Raw genomic sequence first — 26,026 nt, 5'->3', positions numbered from 1 at the left:
AAAAACTCTTATTTATTTATTGCCTGATGAATTAATTCCATATAGAATCTTATAAAGACATTTGTTCGTGGGAATATGAAAATGGAGATTTAAAGCGTACGGAAAATTCCATGTCTGACCGGGATTCGAACCCGGGACCTCTGGATGAAAAGTAGAAACGCTACAACTCTGCCACGGAGATCGACTTTATTTAAATATATTATTTTCTTTATCTTTTTAATTTTATTAAAAATAAAATTAAAATAAAATTAAACAAAATCAATGTAGGGCACGTATTTGTTCGTTTCAAATTTTTTTTTTAAATACGGATAAGTAGTTTATTAATTATGTCTTAACAAAGAAAGGGGAAAGCACACTATCTTGTATTAACTGATAAAGTATAATAATAAAATGACGATGAATAAAAGGCATGTTATTCATCAGCTGTTTTTATAATACAATCAGCAATATAGTTATTTCAATATTATTAAATAATAAACAAGAAATTCATTCATAAAAAGTTTTGTCTATGGATTTTATGATTTAAACAAAATGATTATACCGGAATAATTACCGAACAATTTTAGTAACAGTAATAATAGTTAAAATACTTATAATTAATGATGTAAAATGAATTTTAGATACAATTTAACATTTATTTTATTATTGTAATAAACATATTAGGAATTTCCTGAACTGATAATATGATTGAATGTATATTGAAAAATATTCAAGATATGTAATCACTTTATAGTTCTCTCTCTCACTCTCTCTCTCTCTGTACCCCCATCCCGCTTTCTCCTTCCACAAACATTAGTCATATCTACCAGCAATGTACCTTTGATTACGTTAATAGATTCTTTGTAAATGACAATTCATTTATAATTCCTCAAATAGAAAAATATTTTTAAAATCAATATTATATACCAATATTTAAATATTTTATGAACTTTGACCCGATGAATTATACAACTAAAATTAATATTTATTCCCTAGAAATAAAAAAGAATAACGATTATAAAATTTATATTGAAAAAATTGGCAAAGTTAAATTTTAGTTGAAGATATGTTAAAAAAATTAACAAAAAAAAGATAAAGAAATAAATACTTAAAAAAAGGATAATATTTAAAATTTAAACAGATTTTTTTTTGTTTTTATTTTATATTTTTAAATAAATTAAACGTAGAATATTTAACCAATGATTTAAAAATTAAAAGACTGAAAAAATATGAACTAAAAATTGATCTTAAATAAAGCAGGGGACAATAAACCAGTGAATATATATACAAAAAGAACGAGAATTTAAACAAGTGAAACGATACAATTAAAAGAAGATTGGAAAAGTGAAAATAAAATAGAGATAGGATTAAGAAAACATTTAACAGAAAGGAAATTGAAAAAAACTAAATTGGAATTTAGTAAGATGGAGTTAAGAGTTAAAGAAGCATCTTTATAATTCTTCTCCTGCAAGGATGTAAAATATGAAGACTAAGAAAAAAGGAGAAAGAAAGGCTGGAAATATTAGAAATAAGGAAATAAATAACAATTAAATAGATAGAAAAATGAAGAATAAGGAAAGTTAGAGGTTTAATCAAAATAATTCGCAATAGGAAAGCTAATTTGGCTGGGGAATATCATACGAGTAGACGGACCGATTAAAACAAGATGTAAAAAAGAAAGCCTAGGAAAAAAAGGTAAAAATTATACATAATCTAAAAGAATCAGAATCGTAAAAGTTAAACCCGAAATAAATGAAAATAAACAGTGACGAAGATGGTGCAAGAGGCCGGATTCGGGACACATAACCATAAATACAACGATGTAATCAATTTTTATTTATATAATATAAAACAATCGCCATATTATTTGTTTATAATTGAATCATCTATGAATTAGTTACATAACTAAACAAATTAACTGCTATTTTACAATATAGTCGAAATATAAATAAGAAATTGAACTTTATTTTAAAAATATTTATTGAATAAATGAGAAATTTAACACAGTTATCTAAATACGTATTTTAAAAAAAATCAGTAAAAATACAATTGAAATTTCCTGACATTTACATAAAGCTAAAAAAAAAAAGTTAACCTTACAAAACACTTAGATAAACACTTAGATCCTTTATCAAAATTATTAATTTAAAAAAAATGTATTCTTAAATTCTACTTTTATGTTTCATAAAATGCACAGAAGGCAAAGTGGATAAACGGGTCAAATTTTCCATGTTGGGGGATTAATACATCTTGATATATCATTAATCTAAAAGAAAATTTCCATTGAAAAAATCCAAAAGGAATAAGTATGTCTTTTCCTTGATGACTGGATGATGGACCGATTTGGCACGAAACGAAACCGTTTGGAAAAAAACGCAACATTAGTACATGTTCATAAAAAAAAAGAATATTGTAAAACACAAAAATTAGTGTTGCAAAACACAATTTTTTTTGTCTCCCAAAATATATTTCTTTAAATTTTCGTTAATTAAAGAAAACTTATAAGAATCTAATTGAGAGAAAATCTATGCAAATGAACATGAAAAAGTTAAAAAAAATTTAACTTTTATTAAAAACAAAATAGGCCGAAGCGTAGAAGATAAATACTCGAATTTATGGTTTTTTTTCTTTTTTTTTTGTTAAATATCCTACAAAAGTCGAGTGAAAAATCTTCACCAACTGTGTTCATCATAAAAGCTACCCTAGCTGTTTTGTCTTGTTTTTTTTTTTTTTTTATAATAGCAAGACTTTACTGCAGCGTATGTGATTGTGATATCACAGAAATGAACCGGGTGACTCATTTCGTCAGTCCTGACTTAATATTTATATAATAATACTTTATCATGTATTTGTCGTCAACAGTGATATAACTTTAAATATAGCAGCTGTCATGTAATTAATTCGTAAATAACTGGCACGATTCATCCGGCGCCATATGAAAATATCAAAACATAAATCAGATCATAAAACATCAAAACATACAATTTGTAAGCGTAATTTTTGAGAAGATTTATTATAACGCCACACGGTATGTTTACAATAGGAACTAAGTGAATCAAATATAAGTTATTTATTGTCGATTTATATGAATGTCTGCCGTACAGTAGTATAGGAATAAAAAAAAAGAATAATAACGGGCGCAACATATGCAACACACAAAGCAGACAAGTTCTGCTATACAGCAGATCTCTCACTAGGCCATATTTTTTACTTACCAGGCATCATATCTCTAAATAAATGTTGCAAGAAGCAAAGTATAGTAACCAGTCAAATACTTTTTTTTAATATATATTTCTCGACGTTTCATGACCCAGGGACCGCAAAAAACAAAATAAAAGTGGGGAGTAATATTCGTATGTACGTACATGAGTTGGCATGTTTGAAGTTTTAATCATTTTTGAATAGATAAACCAATTTTGATGAAATTTGGGGAAAAGACTGGTATATATGTTGGGGAGGGGATTAATTTGTCGGTAAAAGTTTGGGATCAGTATTTCAGGGTGTAGTAAATAGTTTTTTAAGATCGACTTTCTCAAAATTCTGCTAACATGTCTTTATATTAATTAAGCTCAGTACATTCGTAAAGAGCTTTAATATATCTTAAATTATTTTTTGAAAATTTTGCCTAAAAATTTTTACCCTTACCCAAAAATTGAAAAAAGCTATTTTTTATTTATTTAATGCATATTTTAAACCGATTTTTTTATGCTTTAAAAAAAGTGGCCCAAAAACAATATATTACACATTTAATGAAGGTCGACTAAGAAAAAAATATTTCACTAAGAACTTTTTATTTTCTTGTACCAAATAAAGGACGTATTCTGATCGTAAAAAATTTCGGTTTCCAAATTTCAACGGAAATATCCATTTTGACTAGTTTCGGCGTGACGTCTGTACGTACGTATGCATCTCGCGTAACTGAAAAACGATTAGCCGTAGGATGTTGAAATTTTGGATTTAAGACTGTTGTAACATCTAGTTGTGCACCTACCCCTTTTGATTGCAATCGACTGAACCAAAGGTGACCAAAAAAATCCAAACTCCCAAAATATTTGGATTTCGGACTTTTTCTTAACTGCAATAATAAGCCCTCATTGAGAGCTTTTCAACGATATATAATAAGTTACTTATTTTCATTGGTTCCAGATTTATAGCCGAATGAAATTTTAATTAATGAAATATTTGGATCTTAGGGGGAAAGCACATCGGTTCAAATCAGACTTCACTTCCTTTTTTTTAATTTAAATATATTGATATATTAACCTCATTGTAAAAAAAAATTACGATGAATAATAATTCAATAACAAAAAAAAAGAAAGAAAAAATATCGTTACAGTTTTTAATGAAATAAAATTTTATGTATTTTTCATTTTAAAAAAATGTATAAATGAAATTTTTTAATAGACGTACAAGGAAGTCATGTTGGCCACATCAGATTGTTTTAGTAAATAATTATTGTTTTAATTCTATAGGATCCAAATTTTTTTTTACTGAACAATTTCATCTTTTTCACAATTTTATCCTAAATTCAGCATAATTAAATTATTAATATTTAAAAATTTTGTGGTGTATTTTAAAATACAAACTTGTCAAACGCCAAGCCGGAACACTCATACAATTTTTTTGTTAACTTTTAATAAAGTTTGCAAAAAACTGTAAATTTTATACAGATTTAAAACACAAAATATTTCCAGTTTTGTGGCTCGAGGAATCGATTTAAGTAAATCTCAATTTTTAAATTTAAACAATGAAGGAATTAAGTATGTTTTTGTAGTATGTTTTCCGGAAAAACAAAAAAAAGAAGTAAACTTTTAAGTACTTTAAAAAGTCTATTAAAAAAGTTACGAACAATAAAAATATAGTTAACATTCGCCCACCAGACTGATTTAGTGTTAAATTCGTCTTCGCAAATCAGTTATTTAATAGCTGATTTTCGAAGTCTAGGTTCAGACCATCAAATCCTAGTAAATGTTAGTTGCATTTATACAGATTTGAATTCTAGACAGTGGATACAGGTGTACTTTGATAGTTTTTCCTGTTTAGCCTCCAGGAATTACTTCAAAGGATAAATGAAGATATATGAGTATAAATGAAGAGTCTAGTACAGTCTCAGTTCGACCATTCCTGAGATGCGTGGTTAATTGAAACTCAACAACAAAAAAAAAACGGTATCCATCATCTACTATTTAGATCAGTATAAAAGTAACTGCCTTTACTAGGAATTGAACGTTGGAAATCGACTTCGTAATCAGCTGAGTTGCTATGACGCGTTCACCACTAGGCTAGGTGGGTAAACTAACTGAGTAGAGTGCTACTCTACTCAGAGTAAGCTAACTGAGTTGAGTGTAGTTCAACAGATTGCAACGTATACATTAACAAATATAAATAAAAATAAAAAAATGGCCCAGTAGAACTAATTAGTCCTTTACACAATAAGATAAGTTGTAATAATTTAAACATTTTATTACTGAGGGTAAGTTTTTCTTTTTTTTAAGTTTTACGCTTTCAAACACTGGGATAAATCAATTTTACTTACGCGATCTGATTACCAATTTTATATATATATATATATATATATATAAAAGAATAATTTCCAAGCAAAACATAATTATCAATAGGAACACAACTTGACTCAATTAATAAAAAAAAAAAAACAAAATAACAATCATGGCTATTTTATCATTTAAAACAAAACGTAATTCCTTTCAATAAGAGTATTTTAAAATAATCAACTACAAATTAATGTAATTTAAATACAGCTAATATAAGATAATGTACAATTACATTTTTACGAGTTATCGCGAAAATTATACGTACGTACATAGATAGGCCTACGCTTCAATAATAAACAATAGTACAGTTAATTGTATTTCGTTAAACACTACAAGTCGACAAAACAATAATTGTAGATAACAAAATTACATTGCAAAGCATGAAAATGATTAAAGTCAAGTTGGAAGTTATGTGTTGTTTCGACTTTATGATCCGTAACATTATGACGTCATCTTTTATGTTCACCTGGTACGCAAATGTACTGATTCATATATATGTATATATATTTGTGCGTAGAAGTATAAAACCAAACGGAAAAAGAAAATAATCCGTTATATAAAAACCAGATTCTTTATTATATGTAAAAAAAAAGAAGCTATTAAAAATTTTAATAATGTACTAATAATTAATATTTTTTTAAAATTATCTTTAAATTAAAAGAAAAAAAAATCATATTTAATATAAATAAAACGGTAGATTTCAATACACCAAAACTTTATAAAATAAAGATTTTCGATTATATGATTCAAATTTTTCAAATAGAATTTATATTACTTATCGAAATAAAAATAATCGAACATTAAAATAAAATTTAAAAAACTCTTCCGGAGTTCTGCTCAAGAAGACAGACTTTTTTTTGTTAATTTAATTTGTTTTTAAAATTTTTATTTTCCCGTTTAGATAGCTCTATAGCTTTAGAAGGGAAAATATTGAAATTCGTCCAATTTGGACTACGAAGTTTTCACCGAATCTTGACGTTTTGACACCTAAGGAATCTAAAAAACCGGATGGAAATTTTTCGGATGTTCGTATGTGTGTTCGGTGTCACACTCTTATATCAGCAGAACTACCGGACCGATTTAAAAAAAAAAAACTTGGTCAGATTACTTCTATAAATGGGACATTGATGCCATTAAATTTTTAACTCTAAAAGATCAAGGGGATGAAACTGTAGAGCAAGGTCCCTTCAGTATTTCGAGATTCTGCCAAATTAAGGTCTTATTTTTCTTAGACATATTTGTTAACAACTAAAAAATAATATTTGCAAAATCGCATCCCATCCCAAAAAATGTTCTAAATAAATTAGCGGCTAAGTGGTAAATTACGTCAATAGTACCATCAGGAGCGCTAGTGTAGCACTGACGTATAGGTGTTGGTCACTGCTAAGTTATGACGTCAGAGGTGAGCGGTAAAGAAATGAATATTTAAAACGTAAAAAAGTATTAAGTGGCCGCTAGTACCGACACACCCGCGCTAATGACGGTATGCGCACGCGCTTTAGTAGAATTAAATAAACAAAAAAAATATTTTATTTAAATAAAATGATAAATATTTTAAATTAATAAATTTCTTTAACGTGGTTCCGCTGGTATATTTTAATAAAGTAATTAATAAATGATACGAGTATATCCACCTTACCAGCATATAAGTATTAAGTCCTCGAGATCTTAAGGTTTTTCAAACCATTATCAGAAGTTAGAATATAATTAAATCAAAAGTTAAAATAGTTAAGAATATACTGTTAACATGCAAAGAGTCATGACTGTATACGTATTTTTACTTTTGACTTAATTATAATATTTTAACTCCTGATGATGGTTTGATAAAACCGAAAGATTTCGTGTACGTAACACTTATTTTCTGGAAGGTATATATATATATATATATATATATATATCACTTATTAATTACTTTTAATTATTTTATTTTAAATTATATTGTGTATGTGTAAGCCGTGAAAAAACTAGATGACGGGGAAGTCCTATAGCTGTTGTCAGATTTTTTAATTTAGTTTAATGTTGGTAATAATAGAAACGTCAACGTTCCAACTTGCAGCAATAGAACGAACTACGCTTCTAACTTGCCCTGCTCAAATATTTTCCACCTTAAATTAAGCTTAACTAAATGATTCAATCAATCTTCATAAAATTTTCACACGCGTAACTTCAGATGAACTTCAGAACTACAGCATAATGAAATTTCAATGAAATCGATGAAGCAGTTTTGGAAATTTTTGAACCACAATATTTTATACGTCTCCCTATAAATAAATAAGGAAACCCCAATTTAAGTGAACGGTATTTTCGTACTCCTCTTATCTCAAAACTTAAAGAAATTTAATTTTTACACCCACTTCTAGCATTTGAATGAAAGCAATACCGTAATCGAAATCGTTAAAAAAATTTTCAAAAACTTGATAAAACGAAACATATTATGTCCTCAAGTGGTACTTAAATAAAATGTAATTAACAAAAAATGAAACTTTAATACAGAATGATATATTTATACTCGTATTTTTACTTTAAAAGGAATTAAGAGGGTAGATTTTCTGAATAAAATATCAACGATTATTGTGCAATCATAGGACAAAGTAATAAAAACCAAAGATAAATCCTTAAACCTTTCCTTCGAAACCAGATTATATTATAGATATACAACAAGCTTTACAAATGTTAATTTCTTCATTATAGATCAACAGGATCCGATCTACTCAGATATATTCCCCCCATCCAAAAACAAATTAAACATGGACCAATGATAAGAAAAAGAGAAGTTATAAAAAAATGATTTACTATTAAAAAAATACTTGCACTTTAAAAATGATTGGAGAGCTGATAAAACATTATTAACCGATAATGACATAAGCTTCTTCTATAATAATATGGTGGGAAAAATCAAAAACGAAAGTAATATCGTACTTTTCTTTGAAAAATTGTTAAATAATTGTTTCTACGTCAAATGACTTATTTTTTTCTGTTATGTAATTATCACAACCCAAACTCCTCAATTAAGAAGCTATTCAAAAATTTTAAATTGAAAGAGAACGGTTGAATTTTTAAAGTGTATTTAAAGATTAAGTAATTTGACGTAAAGTTTTCGGACTACAAAAACCTTATATTAATTTTCAGGGCTACTTTCAAAAATTCCCTTCATCACAAGTAGTGGTCTTACTTGAGATATATATGTAAGTAAATTTTCTTTGAATAGTTTTATATTATATTTTTTTAAATAACCACACACACACACACCAGAGAGAGAGAGAGAGAGAGAGAGAGAGAGAGAGAGACATTTTATCGAACATGAAAATGTCTTTATATCGAATATCAGTAATGCAATTGTTATATATTAATTTAACCTTTTTTTGTCCCATAAGCAAAATACTATTATACTTCTTCTGATAGAAATTAAAAGCTCTCTCTCTCTCGCTCTCTCTGTATGTGTGTGTGTGCGTATTTATTTTTTTTGTGTAAGTTTATTGACCGATTGGGTACATTGACCACAATATACATCAATTGTTTAACTATTTTTTTTCTATATATGTATATATATATATATATATATATATATAGTTCATTGGTCATATTAGCCATTAGTTGTCGATTCTTTTTTAAAGAATAAAACTAAAGACAGCTGAAAGGATGCGGGAAATAACATAACATTGGCTTATGTATCATTTGTGAATATACATGTATAGGATACATTAAAATTTCTATGTTCTACCTGTACTATACTGTCGTATGAGTTAAGGTAGCCTGCGCAATTAGAATCATTGCGTTTCTTACTATGCCACGTGCGAGGAAATGAGGGTACTGAAGGTTAACTCCTTTAATTTATCTATCGTAGTAACATACCAGTACACTATGTACTTAAGTAGTACTTAAATTTCTAGTTTCTTTACATTACTATTACATAAGTTGTATGGTAATTTTTTCTCAGTAAAAAATATTGTTCTTACTTACTATCATTTTCGTATCGCTAATAACTAGAAAACTACAAGAGATGTTCGAATGAAACTGTATTTTATCAGTTACTAAAATTTAGCTTTATTTTAAAAACGTCATCATTTACAGTCTAATCGGCTTTCTTATCCCGTCGATAAAGAAGTCCGGCTGACTTTTTTTCATCTACGACCAAACTGAGTTTATCACACATTAACATTCAACGTGAAATTAATGCCATTAAATTTTTCCTTTTTAATTTCAGGAACAAATAAAAATCTCAATGAGGATTAGGGATGCAGAATAATTTAAATTTCAAACCAAAAAAAGGGCTGTGTTATTTCCGATATTCATAAGCGCCTTATCTAGAATTATTTTACGAGATCTATGAATACTACACATGTCAGCACGAATAGGAGTGGCTGTCCAAAATAAGGATTTTTTTTTAGATGTCACTTACTGGTGCAACAGGAACAGAGTTATCAGAAATTTATGTGTTTTTCAAAACACATAACTCGTGATTTTCGCTTTCCATACCAGGATCGTAACTTATATCAATAATTGTTCCTACTGTTCAATAAGTAGGTAAAATTCTTTTGTTACCCAAATATTTCGTTTTAGAATAACACATGATCTTTTACATAAGTGGTGTATTTGCACACTTTTAATTTTTTTTAACCTCCGGGACCAACGTTAAGTATTGCTTCAGAAGATTGAGATGAATGATTTGTAGCGCGGGTAAAAATGCCATGCCTGACCGGGATTCGAACCCGGGACCTCCGGATGAAAAGCCGATATGCTACCACTCGCACCATGGAGGCCGGTGAACAACCTAGAACGTAAATTCCAATAGTTTTTTTTTTAAATAAATATTTAACTCATTTATTTTAACGTATCTTTCCTCATATTTATCATTAATATAGAATACTATTTCAAATCTAATTTGGAAATATTCAAAAGGTTTGTTTAATTTTACATTAATCAAAACATAACATTTAATCCAATCGAAAAATCATCGCAGAGATTTTATATACATATATTTCTAATTTCATTAAAAAATGTTCGTAATCAAAAACATTAAAAAACCCAAATAATTTTTGAATTTTTTCCATTGGAAAAAGTCGATTTTAATAGATTATTACTATAAAAGAAATCAATATAACTCTGGAACAAACCCATTTATAAAAATACCAAAATTGAATTGTGAACTGATTTTTGAATTTTTAAAACCCTTTTTTGGTTAATTTAAACTTTTAAGAACAAAATTACAATAAAATTTCATCATAATTCACCCTCACCCCTAAAAAAGAAAACTTAGGTTACTTTTTTTTATTGTACATTTTTCAATGGAATTTTTTTAAATTTCTTTCATTTAAAATAATAAATGAAGAAAAATCAAAAAATTTTCTTGGAATGTAATTTTAGAGATGGGGGAGCAGAAAAAATAATAAAATAACGATTTTTTGAATTTAATTTTTTTGGTTTATTTAAACATATAATTATAATTTTTTAAATAAATCCTCATCATAAATAACCCCTTCCACAAAAAAGAAATATTTGGTAATTTTTTCATGCAGTATAACTAATTTTCTAGTATATAAAATAAATAACCAATGCCAGGAAAGTATTTCAACTTTGTTGTAAGCTTTTTTATTTATAACTAGCAGACCCGGTAATGCTTCGCTATTGCTAGATTTAAGTATATATATAATATAATATATATTTTTTTTTGTCTTCAGTCATCTGACTGGTTTGATGCAGCTCTCCAAGATTCCCTATCTAGTGCTAGTCGTTTCATATTCGGTATATACATACATATATATATATATATATATATATATATATATATATATATATATATTAAATGAACTCAATTAAAAGTTTGATAAAACATTAAAAAACTGAACACTACGGACTTTACAAAATTTAACCTTTCACTTTATAAGTCAATGTAAATAAATCCAGTTGTCAAAATAGCACTACCTGTCGGATTTAATTCAAACTACTCCCAAAACACAGTAGTCGGTTCAAAATACCCATAATTTCCTTTCTACTGATCAGATCGAGGATTTCAATCGCTTTAAACCATCTCCGGAAAACGCGGACCATTTTGAAAAAACCCGGGCGTAAATCATTCCAGTAGTTTTTTAGTCTATAGCGCACATACATACAAACATTACCTTTTATTTATATATATATATAGAAGAAGAAAATCTGTTTGTATATTTGTTTGTTTCGTAAATATCTCTACACCGGCGCCATCTATCGGGTATAGTTTTTGTAAAAAAATATTTATTTATATGTAACTAATATATATTCTGAATATGAGCCAAATCGGACCAAAAGTGTAATTTTTCTAAATATCTCAACTCCAGCGCAATCTAGCTTATCCATTTTTTGCAGAGATATTTCGTTCCATGTAACACATATTCTGAATGAGCCAAATCGGACAATAAATAAATTTTTTTGAAATATCTCAATCCCAGTGCCATCTAGTGGGTCCAAACTAATTCAGAAACCTTCCCGGGCGTGCGCACAACTCACTAAAGTTTCATCGCAACCGGATGAATAGTATAGGAATGCAAACGGGACAAATAAGTAAATAATCATTTTTATGTATATAGAAAATGTTTGGTCTGAAAAAAATACTAATATTTGTTAACACCAATAATTTTCCATTAAGAAAACAAGTATTATATCTATTAATAACAAAACATAATGTATGATTGTTTATACAATTAATTTAGTATATGTAATTAGGTTATATAAAAGAATTTAGAAATTCTAGTTACGTTTTATTATCTTACATTTATAACTCTTTAATCAGCTATTCAAATAAAATCCAGTTTTCATTGGTCAACGATCTAAAAATAATTTTATATTACTGCTTTTACGGAATGTAAAAATGTACAATTTCATAATATGTATATTACGCTTTCACCTAATTTAGTAAAATAGTTGATAATGTCTTATCACCCAATAATTGATTTAAAAAAAATATATTATAATTTGTACTTTTTATAACCCATACCGATGAATTTTTAAGGCAAATAACAGGTTTGATAATAAAGGAAAAAAGAATATAGTCTTTATTTTTATTACGTAATTATTATCTTGTAAATCTGTTTTTATTTCATTTAATTTTTAAATACTTCACTTAAAAAAAAAATACTCTTTTATAATTACATTTTTAACCTACACATTTCTTCTTTTAAATAAATTTTAAAAAATCTTCCTTGTACGCCACATGACTTCCTTGTACGCCTATTAAATTTACATACACACATTTTTTGCTGCACTTCATTTAAACTTATTTCATCTGAAAGTGAGATACGATCCTAGAATTCCTTAATAAAGTGGACAGTTGTTACACTACTGCATTGTGGTGGTCACCTCATTGCATCAAATTTTTTTGTGGTGTTCGTACCAAAATGTTATATTAGTTTATATATTAATTTTGTTTCACGGCGCTCAAGTAGTTATGTAATGTAAATGATAACGTGTCGAATTCGTAACCATGTACACATCGGTTCAAATCCGAATTCATTTACGTATTTTTTTAAAGTTTTTTTTTTTAATTTAAATATATTGATTTATTAATAATTATTAACCTCTAAAAAAATTTTTTAATTAAAATGAAAAGTACATAAAATTTTATTTCACTAATAACTTTTCCTTTTTTTGCATATTTTTTTTATTGTTATTACTGAATTATTATTTATTTTAATTTTTTTTTTACAATTAGATGTTAATAATTATTAATAAATCAATATATTTAAATTAAAAAGAGTTTAAAAAAATAAAATTAAGTGTGATTAGAATCGATGAATAATTCCCCTTGTAACATCCAAATATTTCATTAATTAAAATTTCATTTGTCTATAACTCTGGAACCAATGAAAATAAGTACCACTCATTGAAAAGCTCTCAATGAGGGATTATTACTGCATTTAAGAAAAAGTCCAAAATCCAATCTTATTTGGATTTCGGGCTTTTTTGCACACTTTTGGTCCAATCGATTACAATTAAAAGGAGAGATGCACAACTAGATGTTACAACAGTCCTAAATCCAAAATTTCAACATCCTAATCGTTTGTGAGTTATGCGAGATACATACTCACATAAGTCACGCTGAAACTAGTCAAAATGAATTCAGGGATGTTCAAAATGGATATTTTCGTTGAAATCTGAAAAACTGAAATTTTTCGCGATCACAATACTTCATTTACTTCGTACAAGGAAGTAAAAACTGGTAAAGTATTACATTGACCTATGCCGGTCAAGTCATGCAATATTTCGCATAAGGTTTTTTTTTACAGCTGGAGAATAAATTTTAAGAAAGATTTTTCTAAAAATATTCATATATAAGTTAAGCTTAACAAATTTGCTTAAGTAAAATTTTCTCTAAATCTAACATATAAAAAATTCTGCATTTTAGGTTTGAGGTTACTATTAAAACAAAAAAAAGAAATGATAAGATATTTCTTGATAGCCTATATATAAGTATAAACGTGAAACAAAAAATTGAAAAATATTTAAACCGAAAGGAAGTAGGATAAAAGAACAAAAAAACATATATTTCAATTTTAAGAGGTTGGGGGTGGTTAAAAAAAAAATTGGATAATTAATATAAACATTATCAGTTATAAAATTTGTTTAATAAAGTTTTCTCTATAATTCCTTTGAAGATAATTAAAATTGATTTTTTGCGATATCTCCCCACACCTCTAACGAATTCTGAAAAAAATTAATATGATCATGTATAAAAACATTTGATCCAAATCAGTTGGGTGAGTTATACGTCCAAACGCAATGCGACATATAGACTTTTTTTTATATTTTTTTTAAGAATTACGATAAGGAACGCAAGGGTGATGGGAAAATTGTTTATCGGACAGGTAATTATTTATTTAGTGGCGTTTTTTAAATTTTAAATGATAGATTTATTTTGCTTTGTTCGATCCTTTAGACCGAGAAAAAGCTATTTGTACGGGATTGACATAGGAAGACTAACAGCGTATACTTTCTACTGGCATTTCTAATGGCCCCTTCAGACCATCCCCTGAAGTCCTTCCGGTGCTAAATCCTTCCGACCTAATAGAAATGCGCCTTTCGGAGGTCCTAATATTTAGAGGATATAAAGTTCTCCCCCATTATTGTGAAATAATTATAAGATCTAGGAAAGAGTGTGAAAGAGGGTTGGCGAAGTAAAGTTATTAGAAAACTTTCTCCGCTTGGACTGTTGTCGTTACTGCATCTAGACATTCATGTCGGGTCGGATTCCAGTCCGTGGTAGTGGGTCGATCTTCATTGTTTTTTTCTTCTCGTCTCCTTCAGCCTGCCTTTCCGTAAAACTGGTTGTAAATAACTTACAAACCGTAAGAATTGTGTCGTGGCTCTAAAAAGGGCAACACGGGGTAAAGTTCAGGCCCTCTATTCTCTTCCTCAAGCGGGTGCGGGGCTTTTAGTTCCACAATCTTCGCTGTCCGTCGGCAGTCTTTTTCATCTTCTTAATTTAAAAAAAATAGGATGGCTGGTTCTTACAATTCATGATTGAATCAGACAGAATATACGTAATATTTGCAGTACACTCACGTTCCGGGACTACAACTAATGTCTTTAAACTCATTGTATAAACGATAGTAGCGTAAACAACGTGCGTATAATGTAGTCTCTTATTCAATGAAATGAGTTCATCGAAACCGTAGAATCACCTTAGCAGCAGCTCGTGAAATTAAGATGAATAAACAAGAAGTATTGTTAGACGTATATTACTTCATGTGAAAATTAATACACAAAAAGAGTGGAGCATCACACGTAAAAGTTATTTATAACTATATCGGGTCGCTCAAAACGGACGTGTTACGACATGTTATGCCCCCACTCTCTGGATTGCTGTTATAGTTTATCGGCTCGACATTCAGCTATATATGCTGTCTGTACTTTTAACATTAAATAGCATACTGTATACAAGATTAAATATGTTATCGAATGAAATAGAAAAAAATATATAGGTACAACTGTATTTATGAATTTAATATTCCAAAAACAGCGCAGAGATAGCGTTAGCGAATTCTTTCAAAAATCGAGTAAGGCCGGTATGTAAGCAGCCATGACATCGCCAATGTTCTAAATATCCATCACCATTGCTTAAACAATTTGGAGAAAGCTGAATACAAAAAGAAATTCGATGTTTGGGTACCACATGATCTGACTCAGAAAAATTTACTCGATCGAATTTCTATGTGCGAATCTCTACTAAAACGTAACGAAATCGAGCTGTTTCTGAAGCGGTTGATAACGAGTGATGAAAAGTTGATAACCTACGACAACAGTGTGCAAAAAAATATCGTGGTCGAAGCGAGGAGAAGCGGCAAAGCCCACAATGACGCCCAGGAAGGTTACGCTTACGCTGTACGTTTGGTGGGATTGGAAAGGCATCGTGCATCATCAGGAAAAACGTAGTCTTAGATATATGCTGTCGAACCCACCGGGTTGGTCTAGTGATTAACGCGTCTTCACAAATCAACTGATTCGGAAGTCGAGAGTTCCAGCGTTCAAATCCTAGTAAAGCCAGTTATTTTTACACGGATTTGAATACTAGATCGTGGATACCGGTGTTCTTTGGTGGTTGGGTTTCAATTAACCACACATCTCAGGAATGGTCGAACTGAGAATGTACAAGACTACACTTCATTTACACTCATACATATCATCCTCTGAAGAATTATCTAATCGGTAGTTACCGCGGGCTAAACAGGAAAAAGAAAGAAAGAAAAATATATGCTGTCGAAAATTAGCGCGATTCCACCTAGCAATTCAAAAGAAACGGCTTGAACTGGTCAACAGAAAGGGTGTTATATAGCTCGCTGACAACGCCAGACCGCATACATCTTTAACTACCTGTTAGAGATTGACAGAATTTGACTGGGAGATTTTAATGCATCCACCGTACATCCCGAACCTGGCACCGTTAGACTATAATTAGTTTTGGTGTCCGCAGAACTCTCGGAATTGTGTTAGTTTCAAAAGAGGCCTAAGAAAAACAGCCATATGTCACAATTTTTTAACTGGAAACCACAGTAATTCTACAGCGATGGGATTATGATGTTGCCGGAAAAATAGCAGTTATCGAAAAAAAAAATGGTGCATATGTGATATCATACTGTTATTTTCCAATAACAAAAATGTGTTGTCAATTTTGACCTCCAAAAGCTCAAAACGTTTTAGACATCTAATAGTTTTCAAATGGAATTTTATTTCCCTATTTACAAAAATAAATATTTAAAATATACTAAATTTACGTAAAGAGATAGTTATTAAATTTTGCTATATAAATCATCGAACGCATTAATGAATTGTACTCGGTTAAGTGTTCCGTCCCCTTCCGTCTGAATCATACATTATCCACTAATTTGGCAAATGACGAAATAAAGATGTGTTCTAAAAAAAAAAAACTAATGTACCTCCCATGAAAGCTCTAATCATTAAGGGTTATTGTCAGATCAGGTTCACGACTAAAGGGGAAAAAATATATTAACCATTACAGGGTAGTAAAAGTTAAACCACCGTAGCACCGCTATTGAAACAAACAACAGATATGTACACTTCATTTTTTTATTGGTAACACCTGTCGTGCATACACTTTTACAGCTGTATTTCTAAAAACTACTACAATTTTATATTTTTTATATATATATATATATATATATAGAGAGAGAGAGAGAGAGAGAGAGAGAGAGAGAGAGAGTTTTTCATAATATCCTGACTTTTTAACAAAAGAGTAAGAAGGTGATCAACCTTTATTTCCATCAGGAAGTAATTTAAAAAAAAAATGACGATAGGGGAAAACTGCTTAAAAAAGAATTTAAAAGGGGTCTTTGTACACAAATACAAGTCACGTTTGCGTCTTTAAAAGAAACTCCCCCCAACACACACACACACACATATATATATATATATATTTTTTTTTGTCTTCAGTCATTTGACTGGTTTGATGCAGCTCTCCAAGATTCCCTATCTAATGCTAGTCGTTTCATTTCAGTATACCCTCTACATCCTACATCCCCAACAATTTGTTTTACATCCACATTCACCCTATCCATTTCCCTTTTTAAATTTTCTAGCCTACCAGCCTTTTTTAAGCTTCTAACATTCCACGCTCCGACTCGTAGAATGTTATTTTTTAATTTTCTGGTGACCCCTTCCTTAGTAGTCCCCACCCGGAGATCCGAACGGGGGACTATTTTACCTCCGGAATATTTTACCAAGGAAGGCGCCTCCATTATTGCTATGTGAAAATGCAGAGAGCCACATTTTCTTGGAAAAAAAGCAGCTGTAGTTTTCCATTGCTTTCAGCTGCGCAGTACTCAGAGGACTGAGTGATGTTGATACGGCCGTTTAAGTCATTGTGACTCACGCCCCTAACAACTACTGAAAGAGCTGCTGCCCTCTTTCAGGAATCATTCCTTAGTCTGGCTCTCAACAGATACCTCTCCGATATGGTTGCACCTTCGGTCCAGCTACTCTGTATCCCTGAGCACTCAAGCCCCCTCACCAACGGCAAGGTCTCATGATTCATAGAGATACATATATATATATATATATATATATATATATATGTTTGTTTTAATTACAAAGAATCATTACAATCAAATTCAGAAAAAGAAAATTTATCAGAATTGTTTCAAATTTTATTTGAAATAAAATTTCTATTCTATATATTTGGGCTGACCCTAATGAAATTTTGCGTGGGTTGTAATATATATATACATTTCCGAGTTACATTGACTTTTCTTTAAATAATCGATTATTTTCACCGTTCAAATCTATTCAAAAATAACTTTTTTGGATTATTTAAGATCGCGGCGTTGATTATAAGTTTTCTTTTTAATCAAATTTAAATTATATATAGATATATATATGTAGTTTCAGAATGATTTTTAATTTGATTTTCATTAATTATCAAACAATAACAAACGTGTGCAGGTAATGAAAATTATATAAGTAAACAAATATTTTAAATATTCCCAAATTAAACGGTGTTCAAAAAATGAAGCAACCTTATGCAAAAATGTTTCCTTCTTTTTTTGCTGGTTTAATGGAAAAATTGAAGAAAAACTGATTATACAATGCACCAGAGAATATACATAGAACCACAATATAGTGGTTCTCCCATTATATTAGACGTGTCAGTTATGCCCAGACCCAGAATGCCTTTACAGAAAAGTATGGTGTGGATGCACCAAACAGGTCCTTCATCAAATAAGCGGCTATACAAGTTCCAGGAAATAGGGAATGCGACAGTTCAGCTAAAAGTGGTCGACCGAAAGTGCTAAAACCAGAAAAGTTGATCTACGTGCAAGCTGCATATTCTGTTAGTCCCAAGAAGTTTGTACGAGATCTACCTAACCGGTCTGGTCTCTCCGTCAGTAATGCCCACACGGGACAGCGCAAGTATTGAAAGATGCATCCATACAGAATTCGTGTTGTTACCTGCAGACATTAGAAAACGTGTAGCTTTCTGTCAGCGGTTCATGTTATCTGTAACGCTAGACGAGGAAGAACTCGACGAAGAGTGTTGCTGAAATTTCTCAACAAACGTTACAAAATGTATTTAAGAGGATGCAACATCGTATTCGATTATGTGAATCAGAAATGGAGCCAACCATCAGCAACTATTTTAACTTCCTCATTTTCCCGTAAGGTTGCGTAACATTTTAAACACTCAACCTTTTCTTTCTTTTTTTTTCCTGTTTAGCCTCCGGTAACTACCGTTTTAGATAATACTTCAGAGGATGAATGAGGATGATATGTATGAGTGTGAATGAAAAGTAGTCTTGTACATTCTCAGTTCGACCATACTTGAGATGTATGGTTAATTGAAACCCAACCACCAAAGAACACCGGTATCCACGATCTAGTATTCAAGTCCGTGTAAAATAGCTGGCTTTACTAGGACTTGAACGCTGGAACTCTCGACTTCCAAATCAGCTGATTTGGGAAGACGCGTTCACCACTAGACCAACCCGGTGGGTTTAAACACTCAACCTGTATTATAGGAACCCACCGGATTGGTCTAGTGGTGAACGCGTCTTCCCAAATCAGCTGATTTCGAAGTCGACAGTTCCAGCGTTCAAGTCCTAGTAAAGCCAGCTATTTTTACACGGACTTGAATACTAGATCGTGGATACCGGTGTTCTTTGGTGGTTGAGTTTCAATTAACTCAACCAGGAATGGTCAAACTGAGGCTGTACAAGACTTCATTTACACTCATACATATCATCCTCTGAAGTAATATCTGAACGGCAATTACCGGAGGCTACACAGGAAAAAAGAAGTTATAGAGATATGGACGAGGAAAAATATGTTTAAAAAAAGATTATTTGCCGACATCCGTGATTAAGTAAGTAACGTATCAGTTTTTGTTAAGGAGTTCCCGGGTTCGAATCCCTATTAGGCATGGCATCATTTTATACGTTACCAATTTCCATCAGGCTAATGACTACAGCTGTTAATACCCGCTCTTTCATAACAACAAAAAAAAGTAAATAAATTCCAAAATTAATTGGAATTACGAAAATTAATATTGAACAGATATCGTTAGACTCCCCACGTTTTATTTTTATATTATAAAGAAATATTAAAAATTTATTTAAATAAATTATTATATCTATTACTTATAATTATTATGAATAAGAGATATTTATACACATTTTGAAAGGTTGACATTGAGGAAACCCGATACTACACAGCATAATTAATTATAAGAAAAATATCACATCATAAATGTTATAAACATTACGTAATTCTATTATGGCATTACAAACAAACATATACACACACACACAAAGATAGAACTGCCCACATTCATTTAACACGATATGTATCAGAATTGAACGTGAGAGAAAATCGACGTGTGGTTATGTACATTTATTTATACCGTAGTTCTCATGTTGTATGATTTTAATTGTGAGAAGTATAAAGCAGTGAACAAATGATTCACATCGTATTGATAATCGATAAAAATAATTATCGTCTAAAGATATGTTATGTATACACCGATTGTTTATAAAATAACTCCTTGGTTCCAAAAATTCATAATGAAAAATCAGTAAAAAGCATCCGGTTCTCATATTTATGTTAGTTGTTATTATTATAATTATTAAGATTTTCATTGCAAAATTCGCCGCGATTGGCACCACTGTGTGAACTACACTGCGTATCTGGTCGGCAGTCTTGTCTCAATGAGGGAGTTGGATTATCGAAAAAAGATCGGTTATCATAGTTCAGAGAAATTTGCTATTTTCACATTTACCGACACGACGTCGGCGTTCGTAAAAATTAACTTAAACTTATGAATAGCTTTTACACTCGCCGACATGTCGGTGTCGATCGTTACAAGCATCAAAACGACGGCGGGCTGTCTGTGTCTCGTCGTTGTCGGGGCATGTGACAAAAAACGAACCAAGACGTACTGTGTCGTTTTGGTTCGTTTTTTGTTTTGAACTAAGTGCGTGTCTACTGCAAGTTACAATTCATAAAAAGATTTTTGGATTTGTAAAAAAAAATAATTTTTTTCTATAAGATATGGCTAAATATGATGTAACTTGTAAATTAAATGTAATTGAACTTGTAGAAAGTAAGTCCTGCTTGTGTGATAAATTTAATGATTGTAATAAAAAATAAAATGCTCAAGAGAAAAAATTAAATACAACAAATACATAGTCGTCTGTTAAATTTACTGATCTTAAAATACGAGATAAATAACAATTAAAAAAAAATGAGTAGTAAAACAGAAGGTAAAAATCACTTAAACCGGTAGACAACAAGTAAGTAAAAACGTCTAACATGAAATACTCGGTAAATGTGAAACCAAGCCTGCCGATATGGGAACTGCGCCGTATCGGCGTCGTGAAGTGTGAAAACAGCCATTATCGTTGTGAATATGGCGGTGCCGCGCCTACAAATAAAACAATACTCCAGTGGTTTAATCAGTTTATGGAAACAGATAGTGTCTTAAAGGAGAAGTCACCAGGAAGGCCGGCCGTATAAAAACAGTTCCGAAAATCTTGAACGCGTAGCCCGAAAAAAATCATTACAAAGGCGCAGTTTAGAGTTAGGAATACCTAAAGATACAGAGTACAAAGTGTTAGGTAAGAGGTTTAGACTACGTGCGTACAAGATACAACTTTTACACGAAATCAAATCCGATGACAAAGTGAATAGATTGGAGTTCTCAAATTTTTTTTTGAGGGGGCATATGAAAAACGTAGTTTATTTGGAGAAAATACCGTAGGTGGTTGATATCAACCATCTACGGTTGAGAATTGTTGTGACAGAAGCATCCATTACACCTAACATGCTAGAGAGTATGTAGGAAAAGGTGGATTATTACCTACCGTCTGGACATGTGCAGGGGAGCAAATGGTGTACATATCGAAGTGTAGTTAACACCAAAAAAAAACTTCAAAATTTACCCTTTCAGAATATATACTCATTTAAATAATGCTTTAAATGATTTGATGACATTTATCGTTTAAATGATAATTGAAACCGAGGAGTTCTTTTATACCAATTCTGTATATATATATATATATAAATAATGATTAAGTAATTTTGTGCAAATGTATAAACGTCTGAAAAAATTTACTAGAAGAAAAACCTTCGTAAGCTCAGTTAATCTAACCCACCGGGTTGGTCTAGTGGTTAACGCGTCTTTCCAAATCAGCTGATTTGGAAGTCGAGAGTTACAGCGTTCAAGTCCTAGTAAAGCCAGATATTTTTACACGGATTTGAATACTAGATCGTGGATACCGGTGTTCTTTGGTGGTTGGGTTTCAATTAACCACACATCTCAGGAATGGTCGAACTGAGAATGCACAAGACTACACTTCATTTACACTCATACATATCATCCTCTGAAGAATTATCTAAACGGTAGTTGCCGGAGGCTAAACAGGAAAAAGAAACAAAAAGGCTCTGTTAATCTGGTCCTAAAAATAAAATAATTGAGGTAGCGTCCGGAAAAAAGTTTATTTAAATTAAAATTTGGCTAATATAAAAATCATAAACAGAATACGTTTAAAAACCATTGGAAAAAACTAAAGAATAAAATGAAATCTAAAACTAATTACGCATTTCAACTATTAAACACTTATCGTTAGTATATGAAATTAATTAATATAAAAATTAAAAAAAAAACTAACGTAAATATTGGCAAAGTAATAAAATGTTGTCAAATTTATTTTATAATCACATATCTATTTATTTAAGTTTTTTTTAACATTCACATTAATTCTTTTGAATCAAATACGAGTATACCAACCGACCACCGAGGTGGAGTGGTAGCGTCTCGGCCTTTCAACCGGAGGTCCCCGGTTGTAATCCCTGCCAGGCGTAGCATTTTTCATATGACACAAAATTCCATCTCCATATCCAACAGACAAGCTTATCACGTTTGTGTGGCGAAAATTTCGCAAAAAAAAAAAAGATGACTGATGAACATTCAAAACACGCGTTTAATTCTTTTATTTATAATTTTATATCAAAAACTGTTTAGCATAGATCTTTTTATATGTGATTAAGATAAGGCTAACACTGATGTTTTTCTTATTATTAAGCAAGAAACTTGTAACTTAACGAGTGGAGTGGCTTTGCCTTATAACAACGTTTTCAAAAAATTAATTACACTAATAGAATCATGAATAATTTTTGTAAAAAAATTTTTAAAAGCATTAGCACATCATTTTCTGATTTTACTTCCTTGTAAGAAGTAAAAAAGTATGTGATCGCGAAAAATTTCGGTTTTCAGGTTTCAATGGAAATATCCATTTTGATCATCCCTAAATCCATTTTTACTAGTTTCGGCGTGACGTCTGCACGTACGTATCTCGCATAACTAAAAAATTATTAGCTGTAGGATGTTGAAATTTTGGATTTAGGACTGTTGTAACATCTAGTTGTGCACCTCTTCTTTTGATTTTAATCGACTGAACCAAAAGTGTCTAAAAAAATCCCAAAATTCAAAACAAATAATTTGATTTTAGACTTTTTCTTTACTGCAGTAATAAGCCCTCATTTAGAGCTTTTCAATGATACATCATAAGTGGTACTTATTTTCATTGGTTCCAGAGTTATAGCCAAATAAAATCTTAATTAATGAAATATTTGGAACTTGGAAGCCACATCGGTTCAAATCGGACTTCATCTCCTTTTATTTTAAATTTAAATATATTGATTTATTAATAAATATTAAACCTCTCATTATAAAAAAAAATATTTACAATGAATAATAATACAATAACAAAAAAAAGAAAAAATATCAGTAGTTTTTAATTAAATAAAATTTTATATACTTTTCATTTTAAAAAAGTGTGTAAATGTAATTTAATAGGCGTTCATCTGTTGTCCATATCAGATTTTTTATTAATTATCATCGCGATGAAAATAATAAAAAAAAATTTAGCTAACCTATAACAAAAGATTGGCATTCTAACATGTAGTTCACGTAGCACCCATTTATCATTTTGTCGATTCAATTAAAAGGTTTTTTGAAAGACGATGTTTTTTTTTTGCAAAAAGAAATGTTCCTTATCTGACGAACGTTTTAAGTTAAATTTTGTATCGTTATTATTTTCATGGCAACAGGAATTCGATTATAACAATTTGAAATCGAAATGAAATGATGTAGACGCATGGTGGGCGTAGATTACAAACTATTTTATCAATTAAAAAGGCGCGCCTTGACGGCAGTTGTGTCCTTATTGGCAGACACTCATGTAACGCGGCTGCGGCCACGGCCAATTTGAACAGAACTTTCTTTTTCCTGTTTAGCCTCCGGTAACTATCGTTTAGATAATTCTTCAGAGGATGAATGAGGATGATATGTATGAGTGTAAATGAAGTGTAGTCTTGTACATTCTCAGTTCGACCGTACCTGAGATGTGTGGTTAATTGAAACCCAACCACCAAAGAACACCGGTATCCACGATCTAGTATTCAAATCCATGTAAAAATATCTGGCTTTACTAGGACTTGAACGCTGGAACTCTCGACTTCCAAATCAGCTGATTCGGGAAGACGCGTTCACCACTAGACCAACCCGGTGGGTTTCAAGAGCCACCTACCTGATCTATTCGTCTTGAATCGACTGTCAAAATCAATCGGATCGATAGCTATACCTTATCGATTCAGCTCCCTTCCTCATGACGTTTCCTTTGTATTTTATACATATAAAATAGAGAAATATATGTAATTAATAATGGAATATTGTAATGTCACCAGGCTAATATCGCTGTGTAAAATTTCATCATTTTATGACATCGGAAAATGAGTTTAATTAAGATTGAAAAATTTGAGGACATTGAACCATTGTTAAATGTTAGGGATAAACTGCAAATAGATGGTTCCCCAGATTGTTATGAACAGAACAGACATTTCCCCCCCTATATCGTAGAAACAAGTGTGATCGTCTGCCAACTCGAATCATAGCCAATCACAGCGCATATTCAACGAGTGATTCTGTTACTTCCTACGAATTATCGATCAAGTATTGGCTACTCTGAGTTTTATTTTCTTTTACGAACTAACCAATTATTAATTAATAAAACATAAATTTAACATATAGTAAGAAAAAAATAATATTCACGTCTTATTATTAAGATATACTTTAATGAAAGCGTATAAAAGCAACAAAGGCCTTATTATATAATTCGGTAACGATTTTTTTACGATTTATAATTGAGGCACGAAGAATACGTATAGGTAAATTAAATGATCCATTTTATCAGATTTTAAGTACGTTACACATGTTCCTGACAAGAGGTAAATTACTTGAACTTCATTAAAAACTGAATAATTCATTAATAAATTCTGATACTGCTCCTCAGATTCAAGGACAGTCAACGATATTTTTAAGATTATCCGATTATTTTTATATTAATATTTTAATAAAATTCAACCTCGATTTTTGAAAAATATAGAAAATTACAAATTAGTATCATTCCAATAATTAAATATAATAAATAAAATATTGAATATTAAAACTTACCGGTGTAACACAAAGAAAGTAACGTATGAGCATGTCTTCTAATTTGTTGTTTACCGCGTGACCAAGTCATCCTTTCTAATACGTGATTGACAATCTCACTACCGGTGATCGCTGTCATACGCCATTGTAGCTTTGATAAAACTAACATTTCCCAACCCTGAAAACAATAAAAACAAAAAATTAATAATAAATATAAAATATTAAACGTTATTGTATTTTGTATAATTTTTTTAGACAACAAATATACAAAACACAAATTAAATGAAAAATGTTTAAAAAAAATATTTTTATTAATTTATTTAATATTAAAATATATTTTCTGTTTAGAAGAAAATTAATTTATTATAATGTTAATTTGATGAATAATTAAAAATAAGTAGCAGGCCCTACACACACAAGCATCAAGTTTCAACTCGTCACGACTGTGGCCCACTGCATAAGCTCGTATGAAATATAAAGTCAACATAACCTTAAATTAAGATTATATTATCTGTTGTCGACCTCA

General features: G+C 30.3%; 1 protein-coding gene across 1 annotated transcript in view; it reads right to left on the bottom strand.

The window, feature by feature from the left end:
* Positions 1-26,026, bottom strand: part of LOC142332380 (G1/S-specific cyclin-D2-like) — a 242,543-nt gene that overhangs the window by 126,529 nt on the left and 89,988 nt on the right. The window contains exon 3 of the mRNA XM_075378801.1: positions 25,522-25,678. Coding sequence (XP_075234916.1) covers positions 25,522-25,678 — 157 coding nt within the window. The remainder of the gene's footprint in view (positions 1-25,521; positions 25,679-26,026) is intronic.

This window comes from Lycorma delicatula, chromosome 11 (assembly GCF_047948215.1).
Source record: "Lycorma delicatula isolate Av1 chromosome 11, ASM4794821v1, whole genome shotgun sequence".
Lineage (NCBI taxonomy): Eukaryota > Metazoa > Arthropoda > Insecta > Hemiptera > Fulgoridae > Lycorma > Lycorma delicatula.
Note: the sequence above shows the minus strand (reverse complement) of the source record. Positions and strands in the feature narration are given on the sequence as shown.